This window comes from Ursus arctos, unplaced genomic scaffold, assembly GCF_023065955.2.
Source record: "Ursus arctos isolate Adak ecotype North America unplaced genomic scaffold, UrsArc2.0 scaffold_2, whole genome shotgun sequence".
Taxonomy (NCBI): Eukaryota; Metazoa; Chordata; class Mammalia; order Carnivora; family Ursidae; genus Ursus; species Ursus arctos.
The window spans coordinates 82,552,618-82,575,243 of record NW_026622874.1 but is presented as its reverse complement, the minus strand read 5'-3'; the positions used below and the strand labels follow the sequence as shown (position 1 = coordinate 82,575,243).

General features: G+C 46.6%; 1 protein-coding gene across 1 annotated transcript in view; it reads right to left on the bottom strand.

Moving 5' to 3' along the window:
• The window catches only part of OTOA (otoancorin), a 57,776-nt gene that overhangs the window by 19,219 nt on the left and 15,931 nt on the right, over positions 1 to 22,626 (bottom strand). The window contains exons 10-21 of the mRNA XM_026515597.4: positions 22,290 to 22,429; positions 20,249 to 20,372; positions 17,446 to 17,661; positions 15,240 to 15,407; positions 14,063 to 14,203; positions 12,089 to 12,147; positions 11,794 to 11,911; positions 8,728 to 8,801; positions 5,979 to 6,114; positions 4,789 to 4,979; positions 3,902 to 3,995; positions 633 to 762 (exon numbers count right to left, since the gene is read on the bottom strand). Of these exons, the coding sequence (XP_026371382.2) occupies positions 633 to 762; positions 3,902 to 3,995; positions 4,789 to 4,979; positions 5,979 to 6,114; positions 8,728 to 8,801; positions 11,794 to 11,911; positions 12,089 to 12,147; positions 14,063 to 14,203; positions 15,240 to 15,407; positions 17,446 to 17,661; positions 20,249 to 20,372; positions 22,290 to 22,429 (1,591 nt within the window). The remainder of the gene's footprint in view (positions 1 to 632; positions 763 to 3,901; positions 3,996 to 4,788; positions 4,980 to 5,978; positions 6,115 to 8,727; positions 8,802 to 11,793; positions 11,912 to 12,088; positions 12,148 to 14,062; positions 14,204 to 15,239; positions 15,408 to 17,445; positions 17,662 to 20,248; positions 20,373 to 22,289; positions 22,430 to 22,626) is intronic.

The window sequence follows — 22,626 nt, the reverse complement described above, 5'->3', positions numbered from 1 at the left end:
AATGAAAGCAAGCACTGACTGCCAGCTATTATTATAATAATTATTATTGGGTCTGATTAACCTTGTCCCCTCCTGCTTGGCACAAGTCTGTGCTCGGTGGGTGCACAAAAATCATAAAAATAGCTAACACTTACGGAGCATTTCCTACATTGTCTGGCACTGTTGTGAACAGCCTTACAGGTTTCTATCCACTAACCCTCCTAACAGCCTAAGGAGATAGGGACTTTCATTCTCGCATCTTACAGAGGATGAACACTGAAGCACAGAGAGGTTAAAGGGCTTACCCGAAGTCCCACAGCCAGTAAGCAATAGACCCAGGGTTCACACCGGGCCAGCCTGGCCCCAGCTCTGCAATATATAGCCACTCAGCCATTTACACCCTTAAGTCAATCCTTTTGAAATGTTTGTTGCACATGTTCACCATTTAACTGACTGGCCTGGGTAAAGAGCACAAGACGTGATTCCAAATCACTTTACTACAGGGGTCATTCTTTGGCCTGTGACTTTTTGCCGTTCTGCTGCTTTGCAGACATTGCATCCAACCCCCTGACCAAAGGAAGCCTCTGGATGCCAGGGACTCAGGCCAAACACCACTGCCATGGCTGTGGCTCAGACACCCTGGAAACACTCACCGGGGCTGGAGGCAGAGCTGGGGCTCTTCTCACTCATGTTCTGGACAGATTCAAAGACAGCCCACAGGAATTCTTGGGGGGGGAAGGTCCCGGCTAGCCTGGCAGCTGTCTGCTGAAGGATATCAGGAAACTGTGTGCAGGAAAGAAGAGGAAGGAGGAGGAACAAATAATAGTTAAAGCACACTGAACACAGATTTAAACTGTGATACCACTTAACTCCCTCAGGGGCTGTGTTTCTTTTATAGAAGCTTCTTATATAAATTTATCACCCAGCTCAACTAATTTGGTCTCTACAAAGAATCATACAAAATAATACTTAACCCCATTAGCAATCCAATAAACGTTCAATAGCACAAGCCTATGCTGTTTTTCACCCATTCGATTGCCAAAAATAAAGTGATAATACCTAAAAAAAAAGATGAAGTGATAACACTTAATGCTGAGCAAAATGCAGTAAAGAGGCACACTTATTCTTCTGTGGAGCTGTTAAGCGGTACAGAATTACCGGAGCAACCTGATAAGATCTATAAAAAATGTAGGTGAGCCTACCCAGTTTGGGTCTGGTATTATTCTTAAATTTTTCCTAAACTTTACATTTATCAGAACAAGGAGAAAGAGAGGGGGCGCCTGGGTGGCTCGGTGGGTTGAGCATCCACAACTCTCGATTTCGATTCAGGTTGTGATCTTGTGGTTGTGGAATCAGGCTCTGTGCTCAGCAGGGAGTCTGCTTGTGATTCTCTCTCTCTCTCTCTCCTGCTCCCTCTGCCCCTAGCCCCCTCATGTTCTTTCTCTCTCTCTCAAATAATTAAATAAATCTTTTTTAAAAGGAAAAAAGGATTCTCTCTAATTCTGAGTGGAGACTAGCAACAAGGGAGCTTCCAATGCCATTTCCCATCAAGAAACAGTGCGATTTGTCAAGACCCAGGATATTATTGGTAGGCCCAACCACGAGTCCAGGGCATTTATCAAACTCGCTCACACAGCTATGCATCACTGGGTCCCACTCCGTCCAAAGAGAAAGCGCCTCAGGTTATAATAGGTCCTCTTTCTATTCTAACCTTCAGAATTAAAGTCCCACTCTAACCCAGTAGTTCTCCATCCTGGCTGTAGGTGACAAGCACCTGGGAAATCGCCAGACACCCAGGCCCCACCCCGGAGATTCTAAGGCCATTGGCCTGGGGTGGGGCCATGCAGGTGTCCTTTTAGAATCTCTCCAGTGATGGTCACGTGCCACTGAGGTCACACGCAACTCACAAGAGACACACTTAACTTCTAAAAAGCAAAATGCACAGCAGAGTGAACGGTACTTTCCATTCTGTATTTTTTAAGGGAAGAACATATATAAGCAGGAGGAGGATTTTTCTGAAATGGTGCCCAAGAATCTGGGAAGAGTGATTGCCTCTGGGGAGATAGGGTAGGGACCTAGAAGTGGGGGGTGGGGGGGAACAGGCTGTCATCCTATAGCTTCTGGTATAGTTGAAATTTCTTAACCAGGAGCATGTATTACTTGTCTTATTAAATATTTCAGTCATCGAAAAAAAAAAAAGGAGAGAGAATAATACAACACAACACCCATGTACCCACAACCTAACTTAGGAAATAAAACATCACAAATATAATTGATAGGTCCTTCCCCTCCCTCTTTGGTCTCCTTCCTTCCCCAGAAGTAACCAGCACCCTGAATTCGCCATTAACCATTCTCACGCACTTCTAAGCTTGACTTACATCTGCACCGTTTCTGCATGTGCTTAAAATTAATGTAACTATTTTCATGGTGAAAAAAAAAAACCCACCGCCATTAAAGCATTTTTGTAGTGAAAAAAAACCATTAAAGTATTTTCACAGTGAAAAAAATTTAACTAGTATTTATTTATTTAGGATCCTCCTGTACATATTCTTTCGCAACTCACCTTTTTTAACCCTGCACTGTGTTTCTGAGATTTAACCGTACTGAGATAAAACTTTTTCCATTTAAAAACTGATCTTTGGAAGATTAGATAAGTATATCATATATATGCACCTGCTACTTATGACTATACGGACACCCCAGGAGATGATTTTACCATGACTGGACACTGGAATGCGTGCTGTGTGTGAACCTGGGTGACAGGCTGTGTGTTCAGGTTCTTCTGAGCACGTATGACAACGTATGTCTTGCACGCGCACGTACAGGGATGAGTGTGTGGACGTGCCTTGCAGTCCACCTGAGTCGTGCCCAGCAAACATTTACTCCCTCCCCACCCTCCACTTCTTTTTTTTTTTTTTTTAAGATTTTATTTATTTATTTGACAGAGAGAGAGAGACAGCCAGCAAAAGAGGGAACACAAGCGGGGGGAGTGGGAGAGGAAGAAGCAGGCTCATAACAGAGGAGCCTGATGTGGGGCTCGATCCCATAACGCCGGGATCACGCCCTGAGCCGAAGGCAGACACTTAACCGCTGTGCCACCCAGGCGCCCCGCCCCCACCCTCCACTTCTGCATGAAGGAGACGACTTCCTGCCCCACTGAGGTTGAGCTTGGTCATTGACTTGCTTTGGCCAATGGAGAATGACAGTGTGCCGTTTCCCAGCGTGGGCCTTAAAGAAAATTGCACTTTGGTGCTCTGTCTTCTGGAGTTTCAGACCTTCATGGTGAGAAGAAGGTAGCCGGAGCCTCAGAAGCAGACCCTGGAAGCAGAGCGGTCCTGGTGACCCACAGACCAATCCGCAAGAAATTAATGCTTATTGTTGCATGCCAATGAGATCATGTCGCTTTATTATACAGCAAAAAGATGACAAATTTGTGCTTGTTTGGCACAGCTCTTGGGCCTATGCCATCTAACTTTTGGAGAGTTGCTCCAAGCAAAGTGTGTGCCCAACAGCAATGCTCCATAAGGATATGGTTTTGGATTAAATGTGTTTGCACATGTGATGCACACGCTGGACAGATGTGTGCATGTATATATGGCAGTGCTGGGTGTTAGCCCTCAAACAGGCATGCATGTGGGAAGTACACAGATAGCAGGGCGGTAACTGACCTACACCTCCCAGTCTGGGCACGTCTGCCCAAAGGGCCATGTGAAAAGCCCAGAGTTGGTTTCACTGCTGCCTCACTCTCTTTTCCCAAAACTTGGGCATCCTGGAGCAGAGCTGGAAACATCTGAGCCCTTTGAGGCAGGGAGGAAGGTTCCAGAAAGCAAACAGGCAGTAAACCCAACGGGATATATAACTGACCACACTTTCTCTTCCCTTCAAACCCCTTCAGCCTTCCAAAGATGGAACACAGAGGTACCTTTGTGGCAACAGAGCTTAATTCGTCTCCTGAAAAAAGTACTAGAAAGGGTCCCAAGTCCTTCATAGTTTCAGCCGTCCAGTTCTGGGGGAGTCTAGAAAGAGACGATAAGCAGTCAACTGAAACACTATGCTGTTGTCCCTGTGTTCCAGCATCCTTTCCTTGCAGGAACAGACCAACTTCATGCCTGGACAAGTCCCATTTCCCCGACCAAGAGAACAAGCACGTGATGCAAGCTATCACATACAGGACACCAAGTTGCCCTTGGGAATTTTGTTGGAACTACTAGAGAAGCCCTCTTTCTCCTGGTATCTCTAGCAATAAAGAGAATATTGGAAGTTGTTCCCATTACCAAGTGGAGAGAATAGAGGCCACACCAAGGAACAAAGAGCTGAGGGATGGGTGGAGCAGATTCCTGACAACATCAGTCCTCTGGACCCAGTCATGTCTGAAGCATACTCCTGGAGTTTTCCACTACATTCTGTTTTGAACTCAATAAATTCCCACTTCTTTTTTAGCTTGAATTGTTGAATTTCTGTCACTTACATCACAGCCTGTCCTTCCTCCCCCTCCTCTTCCATTACGGGCCCCACACTACAAATGTAGAAATTAAAGCACAAAAAGATTAAGTAGCTTTTCCCAGGTCACATAGACAATAGAAGATATACACAAAATTTTAGCCCAAGGAGTTGGCCTTCCAAGTCTATGTCCTATGTGCCTGGGACACAGTAATTACTCCAGAAACGTTTGCTGTTTAACCGCTGACTGATGCCTAGGTCCTACTCAAATACCTGCCCCAACTTCAGAAGACTCTACAGGAGAAAGAACAGTTCTCTGTCCCCCTGCCCCCTGACCCCCGCCCAGGGCCAAGCCCAGCACCTCCTCACCCATGCTGTTCCAGGAGCCTGAGCCTCACCGCAGCCTTCTGCTCTGGGCTGAGGTCTGGGCAGGCTCTGAGCCCATGCAGGGCTGTGGCCCAGGCCCGGGCGGAGACCCCGCGGTGGAGGACGGCTGCTGGCAAGTGGCAGAGCAGTTTCCCCACGATGTCTACCGCGTACTCATCAGCAATGGAGTTGTTCTGAAACCAACAAGTGGAGCTGATGGGAAGATCCAGCAGGGCTCAAGGTCATGACCCCTCAACAACACATCCTGATCCCCAACCTCATAAAGGTTCCAGGACCTGAATCACCCACCCTACCACGGACTAGAAGAGACATCATGGGGTCTGATTTTACACCAGGGAGGCAAGCCTCGGAAGTCTAGTAGGCTCCACCAGGGAGCTGGTGTGGGCAGAAGACTTGGCACGTGGTAAACGCTCGATAAATGAGGACTGACGTCATCGTTGGTACCATTGCTCTGAGGATACCCCAGAGTTCAATAACCATGCTAATAATACCAGAGCAAGAATAAAAACAGCACCTCAAAATCTGTACAGGACTTGAAAGCCTCTAAAGCTCTTTCCCCAAATGACGAAAGTAGGTAACAATCTGAGTGTTTAATACATGCCAGGCAGTGTTCTAAGAGTTTACAGGTCTTAATCTTCATCTACAAAGTAATTGTTAGAGTAAGTACTAATATCACCCACTTTTTCAAGATAAAGAAACTGCCAGCTGTGGCAAGGCTAGGATTCACACTCAGATAGTGTGCCCTTTGGGCCTTGGCATTGAACAATATATTGCCCATTTCATGCCCTCGACAACTCTGTGCAGGAAGTGCTCTTACACCTATTTTAGGGATGAGAAGATTGAGGCTCATGGAGGGAAATGACTTGCCGGAAGCCACATAACGAATCACTGCCAGAGGCCGGCCTAGATCCCAAACTCTGTACTGTGATCTTTCTAGTCCCCCAGAGCAGCCTCCCATCATTCAAGCCCCAGGATGGCAGTCCTCAGAACCAATGGCCAAGACTGTCCCACTCAGGATCCCAGGGTCAGCTTTGAGACCCACAAGTCAGACTTCTGGCCATCACCACAAGCTCAAGGTCCCAGCCAGATTTCCTGAGGGCGCCCCAGCATGGCCACAGACACCCAAAGAGGAGGGCACATCAGGGAAAGTGTCATCCAGCGAGTTTCCTTACCAGGCACTGCTGTACCTTCCTAAGGACTGAATTCTTTTTGTGGGAATCTAAAACCAAGGAGTCCAACTGACTCTTCCCCAAGCTGATCAAAAACGGCACACACTGGGAAGCCGGGACAGAAGCCAGATAGCGAGCCCTGGAAAGAGACGGGAGAATGAGAGGAGGAAAACAATGGTTGCTCTGCATTTGCCCCTGAAATCAGCCTCCACATGCACAAGAGCTTATCCCAGGGCTGTTCTTTAAATGTTTGTTTTCCCCAGTGATGTCGTGGCTCCTCTTGGGAGGGAGCACCCAGCATGCCCCTCTTCTGCGGGCGGGAAAACAGACTTCCCATCATGCCGCTCTTCTGGGGGGGGGGGCAGACTTCCCATCATGCCCCTCTTCTACGGGCAGGAAGCCGACTTCCATCATGACTCTCTTCCACTCCCCAGTAGCACTGATCAGAGAATGGGGTCTCCATAAACATATGTTGACTGATCGACTGGTTGAGGGGAGATGAAGACAAAGAAAGAAAAAGTAGAAGTAAGAGATAAGAGAGAGAATAAAATAGAAAGTGAGAAAGACAGACAAGGAGAGAGCAAGAAAAAATAAGAGAAATGACACCTGATTCTGGCATCACCAGGCCAGAGCCCCCCCCCCCCAACCATGTATTCTTAACAGAGGCAATATGGCCCCCTAGGGGGAAAAACTGGTTCAGGTAGAGAGAGGGAACAAAAAAAGAAAAAAATCTTAGTTATTACATGATTTGTGACCCATTAAAGCTCAACACTATTCAACAAAATCTTACTCCTGGAATTCTCTCATCAGGAGAAATTAAATCGTTCCCTTTAGGGAGGCAATAATGACACAAAGGTTGAGAAAGACTGCTTTAGACCCACATGGCCTACACATCATGACCTCTAGACTGTACCAAAACCAAATTCTACATGTTCTTCCTCCTCTATGCCATCCCCGGTGTCTTTTTCCCTCTATCCCCAAATGTGTCATTGCTACCAGCTTCATATTAACTCAAATCTGTTCTTGCCTCTCCATTCACAGTACTGCTATCTTATTTATCTCTTCATTCATTCAGCAAATATCTGCTGCATGCCAGTCATGGTACTGGGCACCAGCTACAACCATGAACATGGCATGAGGGGCAGGTCCCTGCTCTCAGGATGCTTCATTCTAGTAGGGGAAAGACAACAGAAACTGGTGAATAAAACAGGCCATTTCAGCCAGTGATAAATAAAGGAAGAAAACAAAATGACTCTGCAATGGAGAATGATGGTGAGGACAGCTGGGGAGCCTGTTCTAAGACACAGGTATTTAAGCTGAGACGTGGATAAGTGGAAGGAGACAGCCATGCCATGGTCCAGGCTCTAGAAATAAGCTTTCATGTCTCCCTCCTTTTGGCCAGGCCCCCTGCATTCTGAACGCTATGTGGACAGAGGTAAAGATCTCTCTGAAATATAGATCTGAGGATCTGTGCCCAGAATACAGGTGAAACACTTCATTGTGTCACACAACCCTTCCCTGATTTGACTGTGCCTTACCTCTCTGGCATTCTGTCTCCCAGCTACTCTGCAGATACACACCCTTCGCTTCCCTTGCCTACTGCTCAACCAAACATCCCTTGTGCCCCTGGAGTGTCCGTCTCAAACTCTGAAATCCCAGCTCTTTCTCTGAGCTTTAGTTTAGTCTCCTCCAACTCTCAAGTCTGAAGGAGTCAGGCCCCGTCTGTGCCCTGTACCTGTCCCCTTTCCCATGGTAACAGCACAGGGCTTTTTTGGAGAATCACCCTCTTCACTTGAAATCCTTGTGGTTTGGGGTGGACCCCACTTCACTCCCAGCTCCAGGGACACAATACCAAACTAAGCCAGAGTTATCCATCCCCCACAAACCCAGTCAAACCCACAACTTAATGAGGATGAGAAGAAAAAGTCTTTTAACCAGGAAGATATGAACTTGCATCTGCCAGAGACCACCACAAAGAAAGAAGCTGCCTGACATAGAAGCCTACAAAAGAGAGCAGGGCCAAAAAGACATAGATGGCTGACCACTGAGCCCCTGGATCCAGCCACACCTGAAGTCCATCCCTGGACTTTCTAGTTACCTGAACCAAAATTGCCTTTTCTTGCCTAAGCCAGTTTTGAGTTAAGACTTTATCACTTTCAACCAAATACCAACGTGACATTATAATTGGTTTCATGCTTGTATTCCCCTCCCAGAGACTATAAGCTCTTATAAGGGGAAAATAAATTATCTTTGAGAACTAGGACATAGTAAGCATTCAGTGAATATTTTCTGAATAAATGAAGACAAGTAACAGCAAGAGAAGGAAGAGCGAAATAAAGAGAAAAAGAGTATCCGGACTGTGTTTGAAAAGCAGGGCTCCCCCTCCCAGGCCTGAAAGCCCACATATACCAGGAGAAATCCCCACGATTCACATCAGCTTTGATCACCCTGGAGCCTGGGCACAGCTGAGAGGCCAGCCCAGATGGGACCTGCCTCACCGGCACTCACTCAGGCTTGGATTGCTTTGGTTTTGGTTTTTAAATAATAGGAGGAAAAAAAAAAAAAGCAAGAGATTCTGTCTGAAATATCGATGTGGGGCTCAGAATTTAAATCCTGGTTCACAAGGGCTTAAATCTGGAAGGCACTCTCCACTCTGTCTCTGGTTCCTCACAAAAACCCGCGGGTGAGATGACTTGGATAATTCCCATCAGTCTCACTGTTGGGCCAGAGAGGGGAGCCAATGTTCACTTACGGGAGCGCAGCCAAGAGGAAAGATGGCATAGAGGATCTGGAGACCTCCCAGTATTTCCACGCCAAACAATTAACCTGAAAGATTAAAGCAGTTCTAGGAGTTTAGTCCAATAATCATAAGAGCAAACAGAGACTGTGCTTTCTCTGGGCGAGGCACTGCCCTAAGTGCTCTGTATATGTTTACTTATTATTTAATGGAACACCGTGCAATGTAGGTACCACTGTGCCCAGTTTAGGGCTGAGGACACTGAGGCGATCAGAGGGTGAACACAAAAATTTAAGTCTGAGAATGTTCACCTTGTTTTGTGTATAACTACAAGAAAGTGAGATGTGAAATTAATTAAACAAGGAGGCCGTTAGACTGAAGCGGCCCTAATGACACGGCACCCTATGCAAGCAAAATTGAAGTCTATAAACGCCTCAAGGTTATGAAATCAAAACACTGATAACAACCAATCACCCAGAGCCAACCAGGCTTTAAGCTATAGCCAAATGATTTCCTTCTCCGCATCTGCACCTTCTCTTATACGTCTTTTCCCCTCACCAGAGCCCTCCGAACCACTTCCTGTTCAGTGCTGCCTGATCCCAATTTTTGCTCAGAAATACTCTTAAAATTTTTAATATGCCTATGTTTACCTTTTAATAGAGATAGAACTTCACTGTCCCTTGGTTTGGGATTGGTTAGATAAATCATGGTATATCCATACAGCTGAAAGCTATGCATTATTTTTTTTTAAAGATTTTATTTATTTATTTGACAGAGATAGAGACAGCCAGTGAGAGAGGGAACATAAGCAGGGGGAGTGGGAGAGGAAGAAGCAGGCTCATAGCGGAGGAGCCCGATGTGGGGCTCGATCCCAGAACGCCGGGATCACGCCCTGAGCCGAAGGCAGACGCTTAACGACTGCGCCACCCAGGCGCCCCGCATTATTTTGTTTCAATAAGGTAGATTTATATCTACTAACATGGAATGATGGCCATGTCCTATTTTATATATATATACACGCCTCTGTTAAAGTTAAACAGAACAATGCATATAGTATGAACTCATTTGTGTTTTTTTAAATTACAAGTAAATATGTTTTACATACACACAAAAAAAAACTTTCAAAGTCGATAGCAAACTTTTCCTGGTGGTTTACCTTAAGAGAGACTCTCAGGGTGCCTGGGTTGCTCAGTCGGGAAAGCATCTGACTTTGGCTCAGGGAATCATCTCAGGGTCCCAGATCGAGCCCCGCTCAGTGGGGAGTCTGCCTGTCCCTCTGCTCCGCCCCACCGCTAGAGCACTCCCTCTTTCCTCTCTCTTTCTCTCTCTCAAATAAATAAATAAAATCTAAAAAAAAAAAAAAAGAAAGAAAAAGAAAAGAGGGACTCTCAATCTCAGCATCTTTGAGATTCTGGGTTGGACAACCCTTTGTTGTGGGGCTGTTCTCTGCATTGTAGGAAGTGAGAAGCATCGCTGGCCTCTACTCACTAGCTGCGTCTCCCCCAGGCGCGACAACCAAAAGTGTCTCCAGAGATGGCCAAATAATCCTCCGAGAATCACTGCTCCAGGGGAAATTTGGGGAAATTTTACTCTCTCTATATTGTTTTATTCTTTAATAATAATTAATGTGTTTTCCACAAAAGTGTAAACAACAAAGGCAAATTTTCTAATTCACTGGTATTTGAAGGTCCTGAGAATTGAAGGACTCTAGGTAAGGAGCTTTGCTGGAACAATTCTTCTTCCTTGAACATGGAGGTCCTCCTCAAAGAGGAAACTGACCCACCCATTGGATCCGTTTGATGAGTATAAAGAAGACCACCACGCCAAATTATTACCAAAATAATTTGCTTTCCTCCCTGCCTGGGCAAGACTTTTAATACAGCTCAATAGTTCTCACGAGGGAACCGTTAGAAATGTCAATTATCAGGCTTTACCCCAGAAATTGCAAGTGAGGCTCTGCAATGTGTGTTGCTTTTTTTCATCTGTGTTTTTTTTTAACAGCTTAATTGAGGTATATTGATATGCAAAGACCTGCACGGATAATGCGTACACTTTGATGAGTTTGGACATATGCAAACACCCGTGATACCATCACACAATCAAGGTAATAGACACAGCCAACACCTCCCAGAGTTTCCTTTGTTCCTTTTTGTTTTTGTGGTAACATCTACTTAACATGCGAGGGACCCTCTTAACAAATTCTGAAGTACACAATACCACATTGTTCGTGATAGGCTCTGTGTGGCATAGCAGATTTCTAGAATTTACTCGTCTAGCAAAACTGAACCTTAATACCCATCAAACCACTGCAGTGTTCCAGGCAGTGCTGATACTCGAATTTGAGAACCACTGACTGAATGCAAGGGAATGACGGGGCTTTGTGAGAATTTTGCCTCTTCCTCGAACGACCTCAAAGGATTATACGCCAGGATTTACTCTTACTTCCTGGCTCTCGGGGAGAAAATTCATTATTTGAAAACTTTTCATTCGTATCTACAAACACCAGACCAAAGTCGGGCAGATGCCTCGTGTATCTGCCTGCTCACCCTCTCAGGACTCTGTACCACCAAAAGTTTAGACTCCCAAGTCCAAACGCTGTTCCCAAGGCCTGATTTTCCTTACTTAGATCCAGTGAAAAGTCAGTTTCTGCCTCTGGTCTCCCCAAGGGGATAAAGAGTCTCCCTGACCATTTGGAAAATGAAGTATTAGATGAAGAAGAAAATACTCTTATTAAAGTACTGTTCCCATTCCAGACTACCTCTGGAAAGGACAGGAAGGAGGGAATGACCTTCAGTCTCAGAACATAATTACGGACCTGCCAAACGGTGTACCCTACAACTGGATTTTAAGGTTCAGATCTGAGTTTAGAATAACCAATCTGGTGAAGCTCTGACTGACTGGGGTATCTGGAGCTTTTAAAAAAAGAAACTGGAGAAAACCTGGCTCAACATTTGGCCCCACATCATCATCACTTGCATGGGAATAATTCCAGCACAGATATCTTAAGCCACCACAGCCAATTCAGGCCCACGATTGGGGCAGGGAGAGAGAATCAGAAGTTCGAACGTGCTGTAATGGTACCTGATACGGTGACAGCAGGGAGAGGTTGTTCTCAAAATGGTGGAAATGGGCCAGAAAGGAGTCCGCACTCATGGCATCTATGTGGGAGCACGTCACACCTTTGACCAGCTGCCCTGTGCTGGAAAACAGAACAAGGGACCCAGGAGAAGAAGGGGGTGGGGTGGGAGAGGAAAGAAGGGGCAAGAAAAGGCAGGTCTGATGGGGCACAGGCTATAGACTGGACTGTCCAACTCTCCTTCCTGGAAATTAGGCTCCAAAGGGCTTGTCAGTCCCCAGGCTGAGTATACTTGCCTACCTCAGGAGCTCCTCTGGCCTTCTGGTCGACTTTGACAGAAGCTCATACAGGAACAAGGCCTGAGGGAAGAGAATGGTTTGCTGACATGGATGGAGCACTCACTTATTTACTCACCATGATGAGCACGGTATGGGGTCAGGTTATGTTATTTACCCAGGCCTACACAATCGCTAGGTGGTAGAGCTCGGATCTGAACCCGTGTCAGAGTGATTGCAGAACGCATGCTCACACACCTGGAGGATCCCCTATGCTCTAGAACACGAATGAGAAGCAAAGTTGTTGGGCCGCAGGGCTAGAGGGTTTTTTCCTATGCTTTGTGAAGCTGCTGACCAGTTGAGGACCCTCCATAGCCCCTATGTCCATGCCCACCTGCTAGCTCCCAGGAAGCAAAAGCAGAAGAGATAGATGAATAGACCAGGACGGGCTAGAAAGTACCATCAATAAAGTTACTCCTGCTTGCAGCACACGCTCCCCTCCAACCCTCCCAGATGGGCACTCTAGAAGAACAATACCTAGTAGACAGGGGAGCCATTTGTTTTAAGGAATGTAATTTTACAGAACACCTAACTTGCATATGCGATCAAGTATGACATTCATCTATTTTATAGACTCTGAAACTTTGAACGTAATTCCCCAAACAGAATAAATTATGAGCCAGCATTAGGCAGAGGCATCTGTGACGTGGCAGCCAGGCCCAGGAGAAAGGAACAGCTAGGTAGGTAAGTTCTGGAAGCTCTATGTGCGGCCCCAGACATTTCCTGAGGCACAGGATCAAGTTCTGGGACCTAGTCTTCCCCATCGCTAAGATTCTCTCTCTCTCTCTCCCTTTGCCCCCCGCATCCCATCCCTGCAGGTGCGCATTCTCTCTTTCTTTAAAATAAATAAATAAATAATTTAAAAAAGAAATTATCCCCATTTCACAGAGAAAACTGAGGCTGAGCGAGACGTAGCTCCCCCAAAGTTAATAAATAGCAGCACCCAAATTCATGCTCAGGTCTTGTCCAACTTAACACTACACTGTTCTGCCCCCTGAGTGTAATCACACAGAAATAAATTTCTTTTACCAAATTAACCTTAAAACAGGACTTTCCCACAAAGCAGAGAGTCAGAAATCCAGGAGTGATCTGGGCATCGTGGTTGTGACATTGTGATTTACAGTAAGAAACCTACGTTTGGTTTTATCCTCGTTTCTGGCACCAGCTCCTAAAACGCTGGGAATTTCCTACGTGAGGAGAGCAAATCAAGGCCTCTCATGTTAATGAATGATTTTTGGAAAGCACCTGAGGGTGGAGGGATGTTGCTGGAAGAACCAAACCTGTGACTGGAGGGTTGGAACTTTCAGTCCCACTCCCGACCTCCAGGGAGGGGAGAGGGGCTGGATGCTGAATCAGTCACCAATGGCCAATGATTTCATCAAGCATGCTTACATGATGAAGCCTCCATAAAAACCCAAAAGCACCTGGTTCAGAGATTTTCCAGTTGGTGAACGGGTGTAGGTGCTGGGAGAGTGGTGCATCTGGAGAGGCCACAGAAGCTCTGCACCCATTCCCCACACCTTGCCCCATGCATCTCTTGCCTCTGGCTGTTCCTGGGTTATATCCTTTTATAACAAACTGATGATCTAGTAAGGGAAATGTTTTCTTTGAGTTCTGTGAGCCGCTCGACCAAGTTAGTCTAACCAAAGTGGGGGCAGTGCAGTCACTGGAACCCTCGATCTACAGTTGTTAGGTCAAAAGCACAGGGGACAACGAGGACTTGTGACTGGCTTCTGAAGTTGAGGGGCGTGGAGTGTAGGATTGTAAGCCTGAACTCTTACCTGTGGGATCTTATGCCATCACCAGGTAGACGGTGTCAGAATTGAGTTGAATTGTATGACAACCAACTGATGTCAGAGAATTCTTTGTTGGTGTGGGGAACCCACTCCCCCCAACATACACACCTCCAAACTGGCGTCAGAATCCTTAGTGGTCATACCTGACTCCTCCGAAGCTCCTTTTCTTTTAGGCCTGCAGTGTTAAATCCAGGTTCCCTTCGTAAATCGAAGAGAGACACCTCCTTAAAGAAAGCCCCTCGTATTTCCACAATGCCTGAGGCAGGATCTCCTGCTTCGATCATCTGCCAAGAATGAGGATAAACATAATTACCACCTTGTAGAAGGTCCACTGAACTTTGGGTATGAGTCAGGCACTGTGTCAGTGCTTTCAGAGGCTGTAAAATCCACCATATCTGCTCAGCAGCCCTATAAGGTGGGGGACTATCCTTACTCCCTATTTTGCAGGTAAGAAAACTGAGGCTTAATAAGTAACTGGTTGAAAGTTGATAAGATTCAAGCACAAGTCCATCTCTTCCCAGAATCCACACTATTTTAACCAGACGTGCTATTGCTATATGCAAGGTGTTGGTATTTTAAACCAAACTCCTTGGGTTTGGTATTTTAAACCAAACTCCTTGGGTTTGGTTTCTTAACAGATTTTGCAACTGGATGCAGTAGGTCTGAGAAAATAGGATGCCAAGTGAGAAAGAGGAACATAGGTGTGACTTCAGATCATGGAAGGAGCTTTCAGAAGCACTCGGTGAACTTCAGGATTCATTTTGAGATCTGAAAAACAAACTTTCAAAACATTATCATATCAAGAAACCTAATTTAAGAAAAGTCTTCCAGAGTCAACTGGCTAAGGAAAGTACCGGGGTCTGGGAAGAAATATAGCGTGATCCTTGGGGCGCCTGGGTGGTGCAGTCGGTTAACTGTCCGACTCTTGGTTTCGGCTCAGGTCCTGATCTCAGGGTCATGTTATCAAGCCCCCCATCAGGCTCAGTGGGGAGTCTGCTTGAGATTCTCTCTCCCTTTCCCTCTGCCCTTCCCACTCATGATCTCTCTGTCTCTAAAATAAATAAATAAATCTGGAAGGAAGGAAGGAAGGAAGGAAGGAAGGAAGGAAGGAAGGAAGGAAGGAGAATGTAGCATCACCCTCTTTCTAGAAAAGAAGGAGGGTGACCATCAGGGGAAGGTTCAAAACACACCCTCATCAAAGGCTGGGCTAACCCCAGCCCTGAGTCAAGTCAATGGCCCAAAATCATAGCACATTCACAAAACCCCAAAACCTCATGCTCTGTGAGCCACATGGCTGAGGACCCAATGTCTTCATCTCACCTTCCTGAGGACACCTTGCTTCTGGGCAGGCGACAAGTCGGACACATGCAAGGACACAGTACTCCTCAGGACCTGCAAGAGGTCCCTGCGATCCATGCTGTAGAAGGCCTGGGTGCCAACCCCAGCCAGCAGCACACCCATCTGGCTGATGTTGTAGAAAGATGGCACCTGGGGAGACCAGCACGAGGAGGATGAGGTTCTGCTCTGGTTTCTCACCTGGCAGACACTTAGCCTACTGAATGCCGGGTATCTGGATGGGTGCCAGGGGCACGACAGGGAGCAAGATACATGCTGCCCTCCCAGACCTACCTTCCTTCCTTCCATCAGGAAAGAGAGTCAATATCCAAACACAACACATGAGACAAGTGTCTGCCCAGGGCATAGTATGCTGTCAGAGGCCACAGTACAAATATCAAAAAATAATGACCCATGCACCACAGCTGGCCAGGCAATGGGCTTTTGTGTGTGTGTGTTCAACTTGGACTAGCTGACATCTAAAAATTGGGGAAATTTCCATTAAAATCCGGGTTTTAAAAAAATCTGAACACCAAGTAATACAAGTAATACTTGGCCCACATTGGCAACAGTTGGCAAGAACTGACCAGCAGCTGCCCCTTGAGGTAGGTCGTGGGGCTTTCAGTTTACCCAGCCCCACTCCCTCATATAGGGCCCCCAGGCAGCCCACTTTTCTCATTTTGTCACCTGACATAGCAAAGCCCCATGTTCATCTATCTCCATGTAGAAGCTTTGAGTTGAAATAAATGTTTCGGGATATGGGTCTGATATTTTATGACAAATATGATTGTAGCTGTCTGCCCCATCAGAAACTCCACTTGTTTTGTCGCCTTCCTTTAGAGTAAAGATGCTAGATGGTTTTCCATATAATCAGGGACATTCATTCCTTAGCTCTACAAAAAGCCGGTTGAGTGGTTTGCCTGCTATGCTCTGTAGAATGGAAAGTCTCTACCATCTAAAGGAAGGCAAGACCTTTCAAGCTCTTGGCCTCTTCATAACAATCACCTCACCTCTCTGCAGGAAAAGTTGGACACTAGGAAAGAGATAAGACACTGTCCAGGGCTGGAAGGAACAAGACAGTCTCCCTCAGCTCCCTGAAACCAAATGCACATTGAACTGTGCAAATAAACTCATAGGGCCCCAGTCAAAACAGAGGAGGGCTGCAAAACCTTCAAGCTAAGTTGCCACAAGGGTAAAAGGGACAAGAATGAGTCAGAAAGTAAGAATGGCCTTGAGTCAGAAAGTAAGAATGGAAGGACCACGGTCATGGTGCCATGCTGGAGACAGTTAGCATGGGAGTTAAGCAAGCAGACTCAGAAGCCAGACATCCTGGGTTCAATACCAGCTGTGTCCCTTTTATGGGACCCTGGCAATTCCCTTACACACTCTGTGCCTCTCATGAATGACATGGAAAGTGAAGGTTATAACACACTACTGACTTCAAACGGTTGTTGAGAACATTGAATAATTAACTCACTTAGACCTGAACCTGGCACACAGGAAGTACTTAATGAGTATTTGTTATTATTGTCATTTTGGAGTTGGTCCCCAGTTCAGTCCTCATGAACTAGTCTGCATCCTAGGACACAGCTATGAGACAGAAAGAGCAGGACACCAAAATGTTTAGGGGTTCAGGGCTCTGGAGCCCCTTCTAGTGAGCCCAGGGCAGAGAGATGATTTCCCCAGGAAAAAAGACTCATTTCCCACCCAGGAGCATCTGGACATGGACTAAGGCTCCTGCCCCCTCCAAACAGGACCTTCTACAAGGACAACTCCCTCCCTCAGCCCAAGATGAATAAAATAGCATTATCTCTCATCTCAGGATGAGGGATGTATTCGCAGCCTCAACAACAAAGCAAGGAAATCCCGGGATGGGTCCAAGCTTTGCAAACAACACAATAGCTACCACTCATCGAGCTCATACTCTAGGTCACATGTTCCAACCTCTTTCTGTGTCCTGACCCACAGAATCCTGGCAGTCATCCTACACGACAGTGGCTCTCATTATCCCCATCCTACAAATAGGGAAACTGAGGCAAAAAGGTAAGCCCATTGTCCAGTGTATCGCACCTAGTAAACGGCAGAGCAGTCCTCTTTGGCACTATCTTCGTACTGACTGGTGGTCCTTGCTGTGTGTCACTGGCCCTTGAGTCTCAGAGCATTAAAAAAAGAGTTCAAAGCTCCAACTGACCTTCTCATGGGCCAAGTACTTGGCAGACAGGATGATGACCTGGCCCTTGGCCCAGCCTGAGACCTGGTTGAGGGTAGAGATGGCACCATGCACAGCCTCGGGGGAGAGGGATTCGAGCTGACTGTGGGTCAAGCCCACAACTGCATCCGACAAAGAGCCCAGAGTCTCATTGAGGGTCTGGTTCTCCATGGCGATGTCCAGGAGGTTGGCTTTGAGCTAGAAGGGGAGCAAGCCGGCATAAGGGTGGATAACAAGCAGGACAGTGGCTCCCCCTGCCTACGCTCTGGGGTAGTCACAACACCCTCCCTGACCCTGCCAATGAGTCACACAATGAGAGCACCACCGCCTCTGCCCTTGACCTTAATATGCCACAAATTCACTTTGTACTTCATTTAAATATTAATTTGATATTAAATCAATTTGGAAACATGGCAGAAGGAAATTTTGCTCACTTTGTCCATAATTCTACTACACTCTCATAACATCTATTGTCCTTTTGTGATCTTGAACTCCGCATCCATATACATGGCTGTTTTTCTTTCATGAAATAGCCAGGGTGTTCTTCGTGATAACATATAATCCATGTAAAAATAATTTTCAACAGTAACAAGAAAGTAAAAGTCTCCTGAAACTCCTACCTCATAAAAATAACTATGATTGGGGGTACCTGGGTGGCTCGGTCGGTTAAGCAGTCAACTCTTGATTTTTGGCTCAGGTCATGATCTCAGTCCTGGGATCGAGCCCTGTGTTGGGCTCCCTGGTCAACAGGGAGAATGCTTCTCCTTCTGCATCTACCTCTCCTCCCACCCCTCACTCATGTTCATTCTCTATCTCTCTCCCAAATAAACAAATAAAACCTTTGAAAAAATAAGTAAACTACAGCAGGTAGCTTTCATATGGTTGTAATATGAACAGAAACACAATTTTCTATATTTTTTACTTAGGTCTTACACAGATTTTCACGTTTCTGGGATCACCTTAACAATGATTTTATTATGCTGTGCCTATCGAGTTATAGTTAAGTGTGTTTCCTAACCACTCCCAGTAAAAAAGGTGATAAAGTCACCTATTATAATATCACCTCTGTACCAAAACATGAGAACGGTTCATGTTGTAATACCTGAAGTTGTAGGAACAGTATATTCCTATCAGAAGTGTGCACCAAGTGTACCAGGCAATACTGAAATGGCCACTGGGGGGCAGCAGAGTGAAGTGAAAGAAAGCTGTCACAGCCTCTAGGTTCTCCAAATTCTGCAGCTCTCTTTCCCAGGGGCTCAGCTTGAGAGACAGAGGCATGCGCCTGAGCAGTGCTTCTCAAAGCACTGTGGTCCTTGACCAGCCACAAGACCCGGAACCTTGTTAGAAATGCAGATTCTCAGGCCCTGCCCCGGTTCTCCTGAACCAGAAACCCTGAGCATGAGGGCCAGCAACCAGTATTTTAACAAACCCTCAAGGTGACTCTGATGCACTCTCTGGTCTGAGAAGTACTGAGCTAGGTGATCCCAAAGGGTACTCTCATCTCTTAATTGTGTGGGACTTTCTTCTTGGTCAGGGCGGCCACCACTATGCCTGTGGTTTTAAAATACATTCATTTTCTGATGTTTGGTTTGAGTTGGCTTGGGAGGGATGCTTTTCCTTGAAAAGAAAAACATGCACTGGTCAAGATCATGATGACTATTCCAATATCAAATGGGGTCAGGGATTTTACAGTTATGTGTGAACAACTACTGTGTAATTATTGATGGCATTATCAAAATTTTCCTTTTTTAAAAATTTTAAGTAGGCTCCACACCCAACCTGGGCCTCGAACTCACAGCCCTGAGATCAAGAGTTGCAGGCTCTACTGTTTGAGCCATTCAGGTGCTCCAAATTTTAATACTGTTCTCACATCATTTTTCAGTTTAAAAAAAAAATGAAAAGGCCCAAAAATATAAGAGAAGCCAGGCAGAATTGACACTTTAAGGGAAGAAAGAAAGAGAGCTGGAGGCAGAGGGGAATTGAAAAAGTCTGTCTGTGCCAGTTTGCCCAGAATTTTGCTCTAGGAACTCAGTAAATATACTCTAGCCCAGTGCCCTCAACCCTGGCTGCACTGGAATCACATGAGGAGCCTTTAGAACATACCATTCCCAGGCCACACCCCTGACCAATACCCCGAGAATCTCCGGGGATGGAGCCGGTGGGGTACTACAAATGCAGAGCCAGGTTTGAGAACCCTGCGTCATCTCCTTCTGTTCCAAGCATGGTCGCTGGACCAGCTGCTTCAGCATTGCTTGGAAGCTTGTTGGAAGTGCAGTCTTCAGGGGTGCCTGGGTGGCTCAGATGGCTAAGTGTTTGCCTTCAGCTCAGGTCCTGATCCCAGGGTCGTGGGCTGAAGCTCCATGTCAGGCTCCCTGCTCAGTGGGGAGTCTGCTTCTCCCCCTCCCTCTGCCACGCCCCCTGCTTGTGCTCTCGCTCTCTCTCTTAAATAAATAAATAAAATCTTTACTAAAAAAAAGAAGTACAGTCTCCACTCAGGTCTGCACTCAGATCCACAGAATCCGATTCCACATTGAAGATCCCAAGCAATCCTTATGCACAGTTAAGTTCAAGGGGCCAACTCTGCATTTTGATCTATCCCAGGTTTTCCCTTACACAGCTTTATGGCGTTTCTTCCCATTTTAAGCTCATCCCAGGGTTTGGCATCCCATCTGCTGTGGCTGGACCTAGATCCTGATGAAGCCTACGTGTTTTCTCTCAAAGGTCAGGCAAGACTTTGCTCCCTATTTCTCCGGCCGTTTCCCCAGGGCCCTGCACCCCATCGCACCTTCTGAACACCGGCCTGGAAGCCCCTCAGATGGCTGCACTTGATCATCTGGTGAAGGAGGACTTGGGCCACTGCAGCGTCCAGCAAATCCAGGTCATCATAGAAACAGACCAGCAGCCCCAGCCTGTGTGGGAAGATAAGGGTGCTTGCAGGGGGCTCAGAGCTGGGGGCCACAACCACAGCCCCATCCCACACAGAACCAAGAGTCATGGTCAGAGCAGCTACTGCATGCCAGGGATTGTGCTGAGCCCTGTACCCGATCACCCCATCATAGCAACCCTACGAGGTATATGCTCTTATTAGCCCCATTTCACAGAAGGGCAAACACACTCAGAGCAGCCATGTTAGTTGCCCAAGACAAGTAGTGGAGCCAGGACTTAAACCTAGACCCATCCAACTATACCATCTCTCTCCCCAGGGCCATCAGGGACACAAGGAAAGTGTGATGCTGAGTCAGCCACAGGGAACTCCCCATTTTCCACATGGAGATAAAGGGTTGGCCCACACTGAGGGATTCTCTGAGGCAGATTATTTCCAGGATGGTTTACAACCTACATCCCCAGATGATGATGACCTCAAAAGGAAAGAAAAAGACAGGAAGCAAGACAGTGTAAGGGCAGAGGTGGGATTTGAACCCTGGTCTAGCTGGGAGTACTCTACTTAGTAGTTAAGAGCACAAATTAGGCCAACAAGAGTTTGAAGCCCACCTGCATGGGATGTTTGATCCAATAAGTTACTTAACTTCTCTGCAAGGCTGCTGCACACACAGTTGAGCCATCCACACTGTGTACTACTGTACAGGGTGACCCTGTCTCTCTGGGCCCTTAATAAAAGGGAGGTTGGCTTTGTTCATCATAGCGCATCACAATAAATATGATGAACGGCGGAATCAGGAGGACTGTGGGAGTTCAGTGAGCCTCACCAACTGACGAGCATACTACCTGGTGGATATCAGGCACTCCTTCATTAATAGATGCTCCTAGAGTTAGTGTGAAATCTATTCAACTCGGCATGGCAGGACCACCTGGCTGACCACGCTCTGCCTTGATCAACCCTCTCAGAAAGACACTGACATGCTCAGACATGTCCACAAGAGAGCAATCAGGTTAGCAGAAGGATTTGAAAATGTGTCAGATGAGAAAAGACTCAGGGGACATGAAGACGGAATATTAATAACCATGTTAAGAATAACTAATATTTCTTGAGCACTTATTATGTGTCAGGTGTTCATAATCCTTACAAGGACCTGATTGAGGTAGGCAAATTATTACCTCCCATTTTACAGATGGGGAAACGGAGGCACAGAGAGGTGAACTGATACAGCCAAAACCACACAACCTGTAAGTGGCAAAGCCGGGAAAGAAGGTGTAATAGTTTCATATAAGAACTTTCTCTACAAGTGACTCTTCGATGAAATTTAAGATAACACGTGACACGTGCCCCAGAGAGACGGAGAGATGGTGAGACAGTGCTCACCACCCCTCCCTCCCGCTCACATCCAAACCCTTTCTGGGATCACCAAGTACTCAGCTCCCGGCCCTCCCCTGCTGGAAATCACTCCTGGAGGATCATGTTACAAACACTAAATTCTAGAGCTGACCTCATCTGTGGATTCCCCCACCTGAGAATCTGGATAACAAGAGGTTCGCAAATATGGGCACCCAAAAGCTCTTTCCAATCCTCCACCCACCCTAATGGAAATTATACAGTGACCTTGGAATGGACAGAGAACTGAGTGTTTAAGCTATTCTAATTCCAGGCTCGGAGCTGGAATCTTCCCACTTGATAAGGTTGCATAAAATGCGTGGCACAGGGAGAGGCCCAGAAAGAATCTGTTCCACCTCACCCCCACTTCATAACCGCTTCAAAGAGTGTTTCTTTGGGGAAATGCCTCCCCTCACGTGCACGGAGACATGGGGCTATTTAAAGAGATGGACCAGCCACCTGCCTTCCCTCCCAGGATCCCTGCTGCTCAGACAAAGCTGGTGCTTCAATCACTTTTGGGAAACCACTCGGAGGACCCGGAGCTCCTGCGCCTTGCCTGTGGATGGTGGATGTATTCCTCATATCAAAGCTGGAGGAGCTGATCTTCTCCAGAAACGCCTGGGCCAGTTCAGGCGTGATGTCATAAACCGTGTCCAGCTGCTTGGTGGCATTGTCATAGCTGATAAACAGCCCAATCTGGTGGACAAGGACAGGAAGAACAGTGAGGAGGGCTGACGTGGCCCCGAGCACCCACCCTGGTGGTCTGCGCTGTGCCCCATCTCAGAGACTCAGAGATGCCCAGTTCCCATCGTCACTGATTCCTCGATGGTCTGTCACAACTGTTTTGGTTTCCTCTTCAACCCAACTACTATTTAGGAAAGTGTTGTATTTTA